We start from the raw sequence: 14,480 nt of genomic DNA, 5'->3' as shown, positions 1-14,480 counted from the left end.
TTAATTAAATTGATTTTAAAGAAATTTTAATTAAATCAAATATGAGCATGAATAATTTGATATTTGCAGATATATATAGTACTACTAAAAATTAATGAAATTTTATATGAATAATATTTATTTATTTATTTATTTTTAATATAAAAATTTGTTACCTCGTTTGACTCATATACATAAAGATATTAAAAATTAATAAAATGTATTTGATATGTGTCATTTATCTTTAAATTTGCTTGTATCAAATATGTAAATAAAGCTCCATATAGTTTAAGTAAACCTTAATCGCTCCAGATACATGACCTGCAAAGCAAGAACGATCAGACACTAGGAATATTTCGTTTGTAGCTTTCCGATGTGTGAGTCAAGGTCATATAGGAGAAATGTGTATAGTCATAAGAAATATGTGGGCACTTGATCCGTTTATGATCTTGAAGTGATATCCAATACATCGATATTTACAAATAAAAGTAAAACACGACATCAATTAAAAGAAAAAGTAATATAAAAAATCATTCGCAGTTATAAGGCCTGAATAAATCACAATGCACCTTCAGTATAGGTGTCAAGAAAAATTCTTAATATTTAATACACATTTATCTCTGATGATTAAACTCTGAATTTTCATGTTAATCCACTTTTCATTTTTCTTCATGTCCCTTGTGGTTTTCGTAGTCTATATATGAATTGAACCTCCTTGCGTTATGAATGTGTGAATTTCCCTCCATAAGAAATCCAACATGGAAAAACATCAATCCACCATAAATAATGCAAAAATCGTTCAACACAAATCACGATCTCTCATCGTGAAATTCTTAGGAAAGACACAACACTGTTTATTGCTATTTCTCTTTATTCAAAACATAAATCATTCAAATGAAGAAAAGAATATACAGTCAGTTCCGTTCAATCATTTAAAAATTTTCAATTTTAACCTATTTTTGTTATGAAAAATAAAATGTTCTTTTGTTTATCTAAATTCCATAGCAAATAGATTTAAGAACCAACACCACCCAAACCCCCCCCCCCCCCCCCCCCCCCCACAAAGCACACATTTTGGACATGGGATTGGGAAAAGTACCTGACATGAAACCCACTTAACTAATTTTGAGAAATATTAATGCTGCAATATCTAAATTGCCCTCAAACTACAATTCCAGTGCCGGTATCAAGGCCCTTAATGCCGCATTCATATAACTCGGGGGACAATACCAGCAAATTGCTGTAGATGTCTAAAGCTCGATAACGCTGCAAGAGGCAACCAAGAAGTCAACACAACGATCAACAAAAAGGTTGGAAGATCTAAGGATCGTTTCCTTACTGCCTCATCGATGAGCAGAGCACGAAAAATAGAAAGCTACTAACTACATGCATCCAACTCTGGATCATGCTCTTATTATCATAACGTACATGTCGCATTTAGATGTCAGCTAACAGCTAAAGATAAGATTAGATGGGTGGGGGGGGAGGGGGAAGAGGCTTCCCCTGCATGGAATATGATACAGTTATAACATTCAGCTTGTAGCTCCCAATCCCATTGATTTTGGACGTCGCACCGCAAGTAAAGGGTTGACGATGCCCTGAGAGTCCTTGCCCAGTCCCATGCCTTCTACAAATCCCATTTTTGCCATCATCTTTGACCCAAACCCCTTTGTATGCTTCTCAAAAGAACCAAATTTATGATTGTCAGATTTTGCTGATTTAACATTGGTGCCAGAAGACTTGGCACTACGTCCAGTTGAGTTGGGTCGAGATTGTGTGATTGATGATTTACCACTTGCTTCAGGAACCTCTGCACCCAATCCAAGCGATTTAGGCCTCTGGGAAACTTCGATGGGTTGTGCCATACCTTGACCGTCCTTTCCCAAGCCTGTACCTTCTATATAACCCATCTTAGCCATCATTTTTGAGCCAAAGCCAGTTGTGTGTATCTCGAATGCCTTATATTCTATTGAGTGAGATACGAGTTTGCTCTCGTGGCAGGTGTCCTTCGTCTCATTTGATTCAGTGGTTCTGAGCTCGATGGTTTCAGTATCCATTATACCACTCGACACAAAGGATAGGGGTTGAGCAGCATAAGAACCAATTTTCCCACTTTTCTTCTTTTTTGATTCCTTGCTAGCAGGGTAGGTTGCCAAGTTTTTAGTCGATTGTTTCCTGGAAGATTGTGCACCTATTGGGGTGTAAGTGCCGACTCTGGCTGTGTTCTTTGCAGTATATGTATCCACTTTCAGAGGCTTTCCATCAACTGAGAAATCACCATCTTCGTTGTCTCCTATCAGCTGAAATTCAGAAAGCAATATCTTCGTTAAGCAACAGTACAACTTCTAGGGATTTTGAACAAACTTGGTGATTCTGAAACAAATAAAAAGTGGGGGGTTGGGTGGGTTACAATCGAGGGTGGATTATTCTGTCAATACCTTCTCCAGGCGAACTTTATCGGTTGATGACGGCATAGATGTATGTTGTGTTCGGGACACCATCACAAATCTAAGAAACAAAACACTAAGTTCAATTTAAAGTTTCATACACAATGATTGCTGCAGAAAGCTAGATTTCCAAATGAAGAAGTGCACAAGATTGCATACATGTATGATCAACATTTATGATTACCCCCCAAGGTAAGTCCAGCTACAACCTGACCTATGGAGAACTGGCAAATAATGCAAGCAAGTCATGGGAGACTAACAAACTATGCAAATCAACCCCACATTCCCTTCCTTCCGAACACAAGCAAACTTGCTAGAAAGTCAAATTCTGATATGCATAGCACGACAAAATCATTTCAGAATACATGGCAACAACTTTATGGCGGCCTGAAAGACACAACTTTTGTTCCTCAGGTAATACCATATAAAATACATATGCCAGGAAGTAATATCATTCAGCATACTATTTCCCCAAAGGTAATGCAATTGCGTAAACTATAAGTGCATTCCATGGACACACTAGACTCTCATCTGATAGGCACTTCTCTTTTTACAACGATAATAATAATTGATTACATAACTACTGCCAGTGCCGCCTTGAAACATAGTTAGTAAACTACATATGAAAAGAATAAAACACCATTAATTCCTCACAAAAATTGAGCCAGTAAAGCAGAACCTGAAATAAATCCCTCCCTACCTCCTGTGAATTAATCATAGACTTTAAAAGATAGTGGCATTTGACAATAACCCTAGAATCCAGAGCTCAGTAAATCAGTCCCCTTGCCTCCTAGTTTGAATTTAAAACATTGAAGGCAAGAAACTTATTATACTAGATCCTTGGATCCACCTTATGGACAACAGGTTCTCTGCCAACATTGAGGAGGAAATGGTCGCAGCAGATATATGTACCGACTTCTTTGTATTAGACTATATATACCTGTATTTGTTTCATAACTTTTGGGGAGCTTGGTTTCCAGGAAATGGTATCTTGGTGGTGGGATTGGAGAATGTATGTGGAAACAAACGTGTTTGAATGATTTGTTGAAAATTTTTTTATTACTAGTGTTAAATCAAACTTTTTCATGTGTAATTGAGGAATATATAAATGTATATATATAGACATTGATATATATAAATATAATATAACTTGATTAAATGATTGGATTTTGTAAAATATATACATATTTTTGTTGATGTAAAGGCTGAGAGATGTATAACTTCTTTTGTAAAAATGTGTAACAATTAAAGTATGACTAGATCCCTGAAAGCTTTTTGAAGGGATATTTCAGAGGATGAAAATTCATTCTCACAACCACCACACTTCATCTAGGGGAGAAGAAAATGTTTACGTGGATTTATTTATACCCCATTAAAATACTCTTAATATGGCAAAAAATAGGTAGATAAATTTATTAAAAGAAAAGAAAAGCAAAGAAAAACAGATACCAAATGATAAAAAACAATTTTTCCTGTAAGACCCCAAAGAAATATGAAATTGACTACTGTATTAGAAACATCATAGAAGGAATAAATGGATTGCAGAATATTTTAGAACATAATATACATACACAGTTTTATAAATTATTCATTACCCCCATCGACCAAATTTTATAGCTTCACCACTATACACAGAGAACAAATATGAGCATAAAAAAATTTACCTCTTCTTACCAGACCCTTGACACCCACTTTGCAAGCGATAAATGGCAGCTAATCTACGCACCTATAAAACCAAACCAAAGGTTATAGAAAAGAGACAGAACATTAAATGTAATTAGAACATAATGTTAGAAACGCTCTTAAGACAAACTGACAAAGTATATTTAGATCTCAACTTCAGATGTTCTCTAAGTTGCATGAGTCATTTCTCACAATTATATTCTTAAAAGTTCGGCAAAATCATAAATTAAAGAAAAGAGAAAGGAATCAACCAACATTTTTAGTGCAGGCATAAAATGCAGATATTTTGGCATTTTCATTCAATGAAAATGTGAAACATGAGGTCTGCATCAGTAATACATAGAAATGTATTAACACCTCTTGATGCCCATCACTATAGTAAGTTAAAAAATTAGCGGTATCTCAGATATGTTACATGTAGATAAATAAATAAGAAATGAAAAGGATTAAAAAAATCAAAATTTTCAATGAGGGAATGGGGTGTGCAAAAGAGGGGTTCGGCAGATAATGAGCTATATGTGTTCACCAGCTTCAGAACACAAACCATACCTGAGAACAATCACGTGGGTGCATGGGCTGGAATGAGAACATATCTACACCATCAAGAACTATCTGCTGCAATTTCTATAATACAACAGAGGATTACATCAGTCATTTCAGATTTAAAAAAGCAAGGTGATATATTTATACTAGAGGAAATATAGAAGAATAAACAAAGTTCAGTTTTCAGATCCTTTTCGTGCATGAATTCCAAAAGGAACAACATTTATTTGAGAGAAGCTCTGTGAAAGAGAATATAAAAGTTTAGAGACAAAACATGGACCAACCATGGCCATGCCGATTAACATGAGGAGTGGAGGTAATAAAAGAAAACCAGAAACTGAACAAAACACAATCACTCAAATTCAAGTACTCAGCCAGCAACTGATACATGAGAGCTCTAGTTAGTTGTCAAATAAGTTTCTTAGGAGTTAGCACTTAGCACTTACCAAATTTATCTTCTGAAGATCTACACCACGGCGAATCATCCTATCCCGACGTTTTGCAGCAATCATTTCTTTACGATGTTTCTTTTTTTCTCCTGAAATTGCCAAGTACAGCCATTAAAGCCATCTAGCCAATTATCAAAATTGTAAAAAATTGTAAAATAATTAAGAGCATAGAGACACAAAAATAATCTCTGTGAAGGACAATTTCGAAGGTCAGAGACTTTGAATCCTTTACACTTTCCGAAATTCAACCACCACTATGTGAAGATGAAAGAAAATTCAAACGGGACTTGCACAATAAGAACTCCTTTACTGAAATAAAGTAACAGCATAACATGTTTATATCCCAATGAATTACAACTTTGAAATAATCAACTATTTGATAACTAAACATAGCAGAAGAACCTTACCTGGTATTTTCCTAAACTTTTTGCTTTTGCGAGCCTCAGCAGGCCAAGACTGTGGAAGTCTAGCAACATGTTTCTTCTTCCCAGAAACAGTTCTTGGATCCTTAACAAGCATTAGGTCATCTATAGCAAATGATGCATCATACTTAACAGGTACTGAATTTTTACATTTTGTACGATATTTTCTTCCAAATACAGGATTTTTCATTCCATACTCCCTTGATGCCTCCTGAAGGGCAATGCCACCCAACTTCTCCAGTGTTTCATCATAGCTCTCTACAGAATCAGTGTCATCACCAGAGACATCAGAAACCTGTCCAAGCAGCTGATCAACATTGACAATCTTGTCAATGCCACCAATTCCCTCAAAATAATCTGCAGCAACCTCATCATCAATGTCTGAACCACTATATGACAAGCCATCACTCTCTGATGTTGCAGAGCAAGTTTCTGAGACAGAAGAGCCCGAGCTTTTATCATCATCATCATTGTCATCCTCGTCAGTGATATCATGAGTATATATTTTTGTGCCTCCTATTATCAGATAACCTGGATTTTCCTCCAGATCCGACATCTCAGCCACCAGATCATCCCCCGTTTCAGCATTTTCACTGTGAACAAGATCGTCATCAGAACCCATATCACCTTCCTCATAGGAAGATGAGGCAACAGAACCACTCTCTTTCTCTTCCATTTTGGATGAGGATCCAATAACATCAGGACTTGCTTCCACTTCATCATAGAACCCCAACCCTCTATGCGAGCTCTCATCCAGCATCAAGCTTGTAGTGTAGTCATATATATATTCCACATTTCGAGATTCATTGCAAGGCTCTTCATCTATATAGGCAACCATTGGAGTCTTCTCTGAATCAACCAAGACTACAGGTTCTGAAACAACCAAATTGTTCTCACAATTTTCACCTTCATCTATTGGTGCATTTTCCTAGAAATCATCCATTAAAGAAAGAAAAAGAATTTGTCAATGCAACATTTTAAACAAGATAATCCAACTTATTGCAATATTTTCCAGAAACTTTATCATAGTAAGATCAAACAAAAAGAACCATAATATGGAGTTAACCTTTTCTTTAAAAGAAACACTTTCTTACATCAAAACGAGTCCAGGATTTCATTTAGATAAAACACTTCACTATATCGTAATTTGTTATAATCATAATAAAGAATAAGTAAGCAAATACAAAGACCATCCATCCCTATAATCTCCATCACCACATCATGTGATCCAAATAAGTCCAAAAAAGAAAGAAACCATACCAACAAAGAATTATAAACTCACGTCCAAGAGCTATGGCAAGTATCAAGCCAATACACTTTTTTTTCCTAAAAATAAAAGGAAATCTTCTTGACCAGCGTTTTCATTTTGTCCCAAATCTTAAGTATTTGTCTATATTTTTTCAACCCATCTCAGTTAAGTGTGTCTTAACTTTTCTTTATCTATCTTACACTAATACAAAATTCAAAACAAACATATTGCAAACTATCAAAAACACAAACATTGATATTTGTCTCTCAAAAGGAAAGAAACCTTAAAAATAGAACCAAACAAAGCTGGAAAAGAACAAAAACAAAAAAGATCGTAGTCAAATCAACCACTTCAGTGAATCGAAACAACTAAATACCTGGGGATACAGGTAACAAATTGCATTCCCTCTACTCTTGTAAGTATCGCTTCTCTGACCCGAAACTGACCCGGACTTCGAATCATAATTGGTCCCTTTTCCAGCCCCAGATCTTGAATCCCTACTTCCTCCATTATTGTGTTTCCTCCCTAAACAAGAGAATCATTAAAATAAAATAAGACGTATCCATGAACAATTATTAACCTAGTGAATAACCAAACAACTCAGCGTGTGACACATACCTCTGGACGGAGGAGAACTGAAGGCAGACCAATCAGACAACAATCCACCTTCAACAAAAAGGGCGCGGTTGCCGGAATTCGGGCGACGGCTATTCGATTTATTCAACTTTTTCCGACTTTTCCCACCCATGAATAATTGTCCTGCACGGATGTAGACACAAACCAGGTGTATGTAAAAATACAGTGTGTGGGGAAGGCGGTGCACGAGGCTCTTTCTTGGTTTATTCTTTTGCTTCGCCTGGATGCAAGAATGAGAGACCAAAGGAAATCCACGGGTTTGGGAAACTGGAGGAATGACCGTCTGCGATTTGGTGCAGAGTTGAGTAAGAAGTAATGTTGTACGTTAGGGAATTTGTATTGCACATGTGCATGATGCTTTGCTACAAGATACGACATACGAGTGGCACTGAGTCCGGAGCGGGAGGTGAGTTATATAAGAACCCTATTGAATTCCATGTGAATCTCGGGTTTTCGTACAAAATCAGACCCGAGCCTCTGTCAGGATGATCTTTGCCAATATATTTAATTTATTTATTTTCATTTACATATAATTATATTTAAAATATATAATAGTATTTTAATAATATTTCAAATAATAATCTTTTTTAAAAAAAATATAATAATTAATTGAATAAAAAAGAAGATTTAATAGGATTTTTCGGGTTACACCTGTTGGACAGGGCAACTCTCGATCCAACTGTAGCGGAGGCGACATGGGGTGGGGTGGGTACTAGGTACAAAGACAAGTTGACGTGGATTTTGGGTCCAATTAAAATAAGTGCAGAAAATTCTGGTCCAGTTAAACTTCTCTTGAACCTATCCCGTTGACATTCTTAATGCTGATTGATTCATGAACTAGATGACTAATACTGGGGAATCTATAAATAGATGTGGATCTCTTATAATTAAAAGGAGAAAATATGGAACATAATGAGAGAGACATTGAAGGATATAAATGGAATCTTCTCAAATGTTTGCTTAAACTTCTCGGTATCAACGGTTTTGTTGGGTGGAATCGAAACTAAAGATTCATTTATATGTTGAAGGGTTGATTACACTTATAATCCTTCAAGTATATCAAACAGTGGTAATAATACTGTTTGAGTGTGACTAATGTGGCACTGACATATTTTTGGTTAATGGACGCATAAGATTTGTGCTCTTTATATGGAAAGAAATCAGCCCAAACATGCCTTGTTTTAGTCAAATGAAACAGAAAATTGTGGTTCACAAACTACGAGTTCTGTAAATTGAGGGGAGAAGAAAAAAGACTTCAATAGCAAGTCGAGTTGATGTTGAAGAGAAGACCTGTCTGTCACTTGAGAAAAAAATCCAATATCTGAGACTTTACACTTTAAAACAAGGCAGCTACTATGATTGAATGATTCAATGTTAAAGATGATGTTAAGCAATTAACATTTGGGATGGAGATTTTAAGCAGCAAAATTTTTCAAAGTCAGTTTTTTTTTTTTTTTTGTTATACTTTTCATTACTGGTTGAAATTAGAAATTCTGGTTAGAATGTTTATTTGGTGGTCTCAATTCCTAATTTTTGTTTGTTTTTTCTATTTAATTAAGTTTAGACTGTTTGTTTGTTTTTGTGGACTCATTTTCCATGGTCTCATATATTGTCCGATTCAATGTCAAAGAATTATATTGGTGTTTTCATTTCCAAAATTTTTTTGTCTTTTCTAACATTTGTAGTTGTTGTGGTTGTTCAAGGAAACATGCACAAGTTATGTTAAAAAATGAGGAATTATTGCAAAATAATATTGAAAACAAACCTTGGTTCCACTGCAGTTATTAAGGTATAGGGTCCTTCCTTTGTATAGGCAACCTAGATTCAAAAGGTTGTTTGTTGTGTATGATGCATGGAAAAGGGAATTTATTGAGGGTTGTAGACCTATATAAGCCTAAATGCTTGCTTTCCGGAAGGGCGTTTTGGTGGACAACTCATGTTTGCAATTGGTGGAGATGATAACAATCAAATGTTTCCTTTTGGTTGTGCCTGTGGCTGAATGTGAGTGTGATAGATAGGCGGAGTTGGTTCTCGAATTGTTTTTTTCATTATTTGGGAATTCTGACCTAATGAAATGTACTTTAATTAGTGATAGACAAAATTGCAAGCTTCCAAACTCTCATGCCATTTCCAGATCACAAGTATTATGTTAGACACTAGTATGCTAGCTTTAAATTCAGGTTCAAGGACAAAACCTTGTAAGATTTGATGTGTGGAGCAACCAACTTTAGAGGGATTCAACCAGAAAATGAATCAAATTAAGTTTATTTCAACATAAGCTCCTGAATGGTAGAGGGATATTCCACCTTATCAATGGTGCAAGTATCTTATGTCACCTAAGCCTAAGTGCGACATGAAAGCTAGAGAATGTCAAATTTTTATCATGATAGAATCTTTGAAAGGACAATTCATGTGCAGAATTCAACAAAAGAGACAGTGAATAAACAAGTATAATGGAAATTTTTGTCCAAGAATCCACAGAAGGTGGATTGTACCAAGAGAAAACAGACTTTGAATCTTACCTGCTACTGATAGGTTGTGGGAAGTCACTTCAGGATCTAATTCATGGGTTGTTGACTTGAAAAAAATGTGTTCACTTGTAGGGAACGGGATTTGACTGGAATCCTATGTGCACACGCTACTTCTGCAATCTTGATAGAACACAGGAGTCAGGGGACTTTGATAACCCTTACTATTCAGTTAACATGTATAGCTTGTTTACAGCTGCACAATACATCTTGTTGAGACCATTCCCAATCATCACCAGCATGCTATGAATATGATGATCACATGAATTACTTCTCCATTAAGAAAACAACCTAGTAGACCAAGAAAGCTTAAAAGAAAGAAATTGATGAAATAAGTATGGCCAGCAGAGTTACAAAGAAAGGAAGCATTCAGTATTCCTCCAATTATGGAGATACAACTCATGAAAAAGTCCAACAAAACCAAGAAAAACAATCAAGGTAATGTATTTTATATAGTTTTCTAATTTCACTCTTACGTACCAACTAATACTTGGGTTAATTACATTTTGCCATACAAATTATGACCCTTTTTACACTTTGGCATCTAAACTGTTTTTTATATTAACTTACCATCTCAAATTTACAAAATTTTGCACTTTGCCATTTATAATTGTTTCCAACCAATTTTTTATTGAGAAAATATCGCATACAGTGAACATGTGATATTTAAGAGTGATGTGATATTTTCCACATATGCACAACATGTGATGTTTTTTCAGTAGGAAAATCAACAAAAAAAAAAGGTCGTATATGGCACAGTGCAAATTCGCAAAGTTGAGATGGTAAGGTACACGAAAAAAGTTTCAATGTCAAAGTGAAAAAACAGTTATAGTTCGGATGGAAAAATATAATTTACCCCTAATCATTTGTTAGCTTTATTCCAGGCAAGTGGCAGTGCACCTGAAATTACTTCTTTTAGAGAACCGCTAGTGCCCACACAATCATTTCAATTAATGAAATTGGTGACAGAGGCAGGGGAGAAAGTGGTGGTAGAGGCAAGCTTGGAGGTCGAGGAAGACGTGGTAGCAGAGGCAAGCTTGGAGATAAGAAAGAGATGCAGGCGGATGGAGGCAGCTCTCTTGGTCCACAATGTGGGCTTGGAAATCAAAGTGGAGTAAGGTTCTCTACAATGCGCAGATTTAAGCCTCAAATGCAGGATGGTCCACTAAATATATTTAAAGTCGTCAAATGCATAGCACTAGTCTTGGTGTACTAATTGAACATTTATTTTTTGTAGATTCCACCATCATATGCCAATAGAATTGGTACACAAAATGTAGTAGAGATGTCCTAATTTTTGTCAGCTTTGTTATGTTCATATTTCCTTTAATCATTTTTATTTAAATTTTTCTTTTTCTAATCTTAATTTTAGTGGGAAAAATATAATAATCCTTCAATTTCTGCACAAAAGCATTACTCAATTTTTATGACACTGTGGCTGGTGAAAGAACACAAGTGATTTAGAAGTCAAATCCTCATATCAAGTTTTAATTTGTATTGTTACTATTGTTGTAAATTTGATTTATGTTCCTATAAATCCACAAATAATACACAGTTAGTCAATTACTATAATCGATAACAAATAATCAAAAGAATGAATTGAATAAAATGAATATTTATATGTACAAACATAATATAATATAAGAGAGGAATGCTAGGCCTTTTGGGAGTCATGACAAAGTTGCTGTCCAAAGCAGTGATGCTTCACTATGTCAGGTGCTAACAATATGTCACTACTCCAAGATAAAGCCCATAAAACTCACAACAAGATCTCCTGCCGTATGCACGTACACAATGAGACTAATGAACTTAACAACTAAAATTGCCTTCAAAATATAAGTATAAAATGAATAGAAACAATATTAAGTAGAGAAGTGTAGAATTTTTACGATGTAATTGTGTGACAATTTTTTAGTAGAAAAGCTCATTTTATAGGGAGATGAAAGTAGGAGTTCTAAAATTTGAAACATCCAACTAATGGATTGTTACTTTGTAACCACAATAATTATAATCAAAATTACATATTGTAACATATATATTTATAACAATAATGAGAGTTATATTATTTCTAAAATTTGTATTATTGTATGAGAAGTTATGAGATTGTAACATATATATGCAAGTATGAAGACAAGGAGTTATAAATACATTAATATATAATTCAAATAAAAACTAACAGAGTTATGAAACTTTAAAATATAACAACTGTCATTAATATTCTTTATGCTTACATCAACTTCTGAATTCTTATTTTCACTAATATAATATAATGTGATTCATTGTTTAAGTATGTAGATACAAAACAAGATATCAGATTTGGGAATGCAATCTTCTCTAGGAAAATCATCTTCAAATAATTTCACTTTTACTACGGACAATGGGGAGTCATCTAATGCCAACTGAATACTAGAGCATATTAAGCTCTTTGTATAGGCATGATAATGAGTTTATAACTCATCTAACTATTTTTAAATTGTGGATTAGACAACAACACGCTTTGTGTGCGGATAGAGTTGTTAGCCCATGTTCAGGGGAGTAAAAACTTGAGATATCGTCCTTGTGCAATTTTCAATTCTTTTTGACATTTCATATTCAGTCCATCTTGAAAAATTGCATCCACCCAGTTTATGCAATTGTACATAAAAAAATTATCTATTTTTAAACTAATATAAATATAAATATAAAAGATATTAGTATCTTACATCCCAATTAACATAACTTGCATTGCCTCCCGGAATTATTTGTTGCCCAAGAGGTCTGAATCGTCGCCTTACTTTATATTTACATTTTGCTCCATAACAATTTTCCTCATAATACTTAGATCGTTGGCATGATGCACATGAAATTTGTGAATTTGAGCTGCTACTTCACATTTTCTAAAATTACTAAGAGATCAGAACTAATTAAACAAACTTACGATTAAACCAAGTGAAGAAAAATAAGAAGTGCTGCAATTTTTTCGGTGTTGCTTGGCCTAATTTTAGTAGTATAGTTTTGCTGTAATTTGTTGAGCGCAATGTGCATAACTAGGGGTGTAAATGAGTGGAGCTCGAGCCGAACTCGACCATTTAGCGCGAGCTCATTTTTTTTTTTTTATTTTGGCTCAATCTCAGCCCAAGCCCGATAGGCTGTCTACAGCACTCCATCATCTTAATCCATCTTTCACTTTCTTCTTTACTTCTAACTATAAAAAATAGAAAGAGAAAACCTGAAGAACACATAAATCTTACATATAAACCACAGCAGCTACCACACATCGAATCCCGAAGACAAGTAAACCAAGAAACTCCGAAAACACATAGATTTTTAAACAGTTAAGAAATTCTTGAAGTGAAACCCCAACAAATTGAACTCAAAATCGAAGCTTCCAAACAAATACGAAAACCCATTTCCACAGACGCTTCATTGCAGACAACAAATCAATGCACGAATTCGAAGAGTTTATGATTCCACTCAGTCACCCATAACCATAATAAGCATCAACTGTTCCTAACAACAGCCTTAAACACCCAGAAACATTCAAAAGACAAACAAATTATATACAGAAAACAAGAATACGAGAAAGAATACGAGAAGAAATAGCAACCCTGTTCAAGATCTTACTTGGCCGAGTCCTGAGTACCGACAACAGCAATCGTCTTCCTCGTTCCCTGGTATATGGATTGGAGGCTTGCAATAGTTGGTTTAGGGCTAGTTTTAGGATTTAGATTGGGGGAGAAAGAAAGGTGAGTGTCGGTCGTGATTTGGGGGAGAAAGAAAGAAAGAGTTGTGACGTGAGAAAGAAAGAGAAAAAAAGAATATATTTTTAATAAAATTATATTGTTATAAATAAATACTATATATTATTATTTTAATCATAGAAAATATTAAATATATAGTATAATATTTTAATTTTTTGTTATAAATATAAACTACCAATTAATTAGTAGTGATATAATTAGCAAAAGTTTAAAAAATATATATACATTAAATTATCAAAATACTTGCACATAATTTTGTATAGCTATTAATATAATAAAAAAATAAACATAAGTTATTTTTTAAAAGTTGTCAATCTTATTGTATGCAAAAAGTATTTAAGAAACGAATATCTTAGATCGAAGTAAAAAATAGTGATTGATCTCATTATATATATATATATAGTAAAATGATAATAAAAATAATTAAAATTATTCAACAACAAAAACAATAATAATAAAATCTTTAGATCAATTCATAGGAATCACCAAATTTTGACATAAATTTACAAGTAATAAAATATATTGCATACTATATATCTTGATATAAATATAAACCTTATAAATAGATATTAGAAAAAAAAATTATAAGTTAATTATTAGGACTTGTCAATTTAAAAAAGTATAAGAGATTATAAATAGATATTAAAATATAACATAAAATTTATATGTATCATATTAAATAATTATTCTAAAAAAATATTAAAATTTATTAAATTATTGATTAAACTTGTTGATCTCATTAAATATATATAATAAAATAGAAATAAAAATAATTAAACTTATTCAACCATCATCATCATCACT

The 14,480-nt window shown here is 33.8% G+C and overlaps 1 protein-coding gene across 5 annotated transcripts; it reads right to left on the bottom strand.

Annotated features, from left to right (window-relative positions):
* On the bottom strand, positions 1,162-13,706 carry LOC105166393. 5 transcript variants are annotated; one of them, XM_020695326.1, is made up of 10 exons: positions 13,540-13,706; positions 9,931-10,179; positions 7,391-7,691; positions 7,149-7,297; positions 5,509-6,451; positions 5,099-5,190; positions 4,659-4,733; positions 4,091-4,152; positions 2,418-2,487; positions 1,162-2,279 (listed from the first exon to the last, which is right to left on the bottom strand). In XM_020695326.1, the coding sequence occupies exons 3-10, from the start codon at positions 7,518-7,520 to the stop codon at positions 1,512-1,514; spliced, it is 2,289 nt and encodes a 762-aa protein (XP_020550985.1). In that variant the 5' UTR covers positions 7,521-7,691; positions 9,931-10,179; positions 13,540-13,706; the 3' UTR covers positions 1,162-1,511. The 5 variants fall into 5 exon arrangements, with proteins under 5 accessions (XP_020550985.1, XP_020550983.1, XP_020550984.1 ...); XM_020695324.1 differs by having other exon boundaries at positions 9,931-10,059; XM_020695325.1 differs by having other exon boundaries at positions 7,391-7,531; positions 9,931-10,059.

The sequence above is a fragment of the Sesamum indicum genome, linkage group LG7, assembly GCF_000512975.1.
Source record: "Sesamum indicum cultivar Zhongzhi No. 13 linkage group LG7, S_indicum_v1.0, whole genome shotgun sequence".
NCBI lineage: Eukaryota > Viridiplantae > Streptophyta > Magnoliopsida > Lamiales > Pedaliaceae > Sesamum > Sesamum indicum.
This window is presented reverse-complemented; position numbering and strand designations above follow the sequence as displayed.

Coding starts and splice junctions, on each gene's coding strand:
- LOC105166393 (XM_020695326.1), bottom strand. CDS start 7,520: ATGGGTGGGAAAAGTCGGAAAAAGTTGAATAAATCGAATAGCCGTCGC. Junction 6,452..7,148: donor TTTGTTACCTGTATCCCCAG/GTATTTAGTTGT, acceptor GATGATTTCTAG/GAAAATGCACCAATAGATGA. Junction 4,734..5,098: donor ATCTTCAGAAGATAAATTTG/GTAAGTGCTAAG, acceptor GTTGTATTATAG/AAATTGCAGCAGATAGTTCT.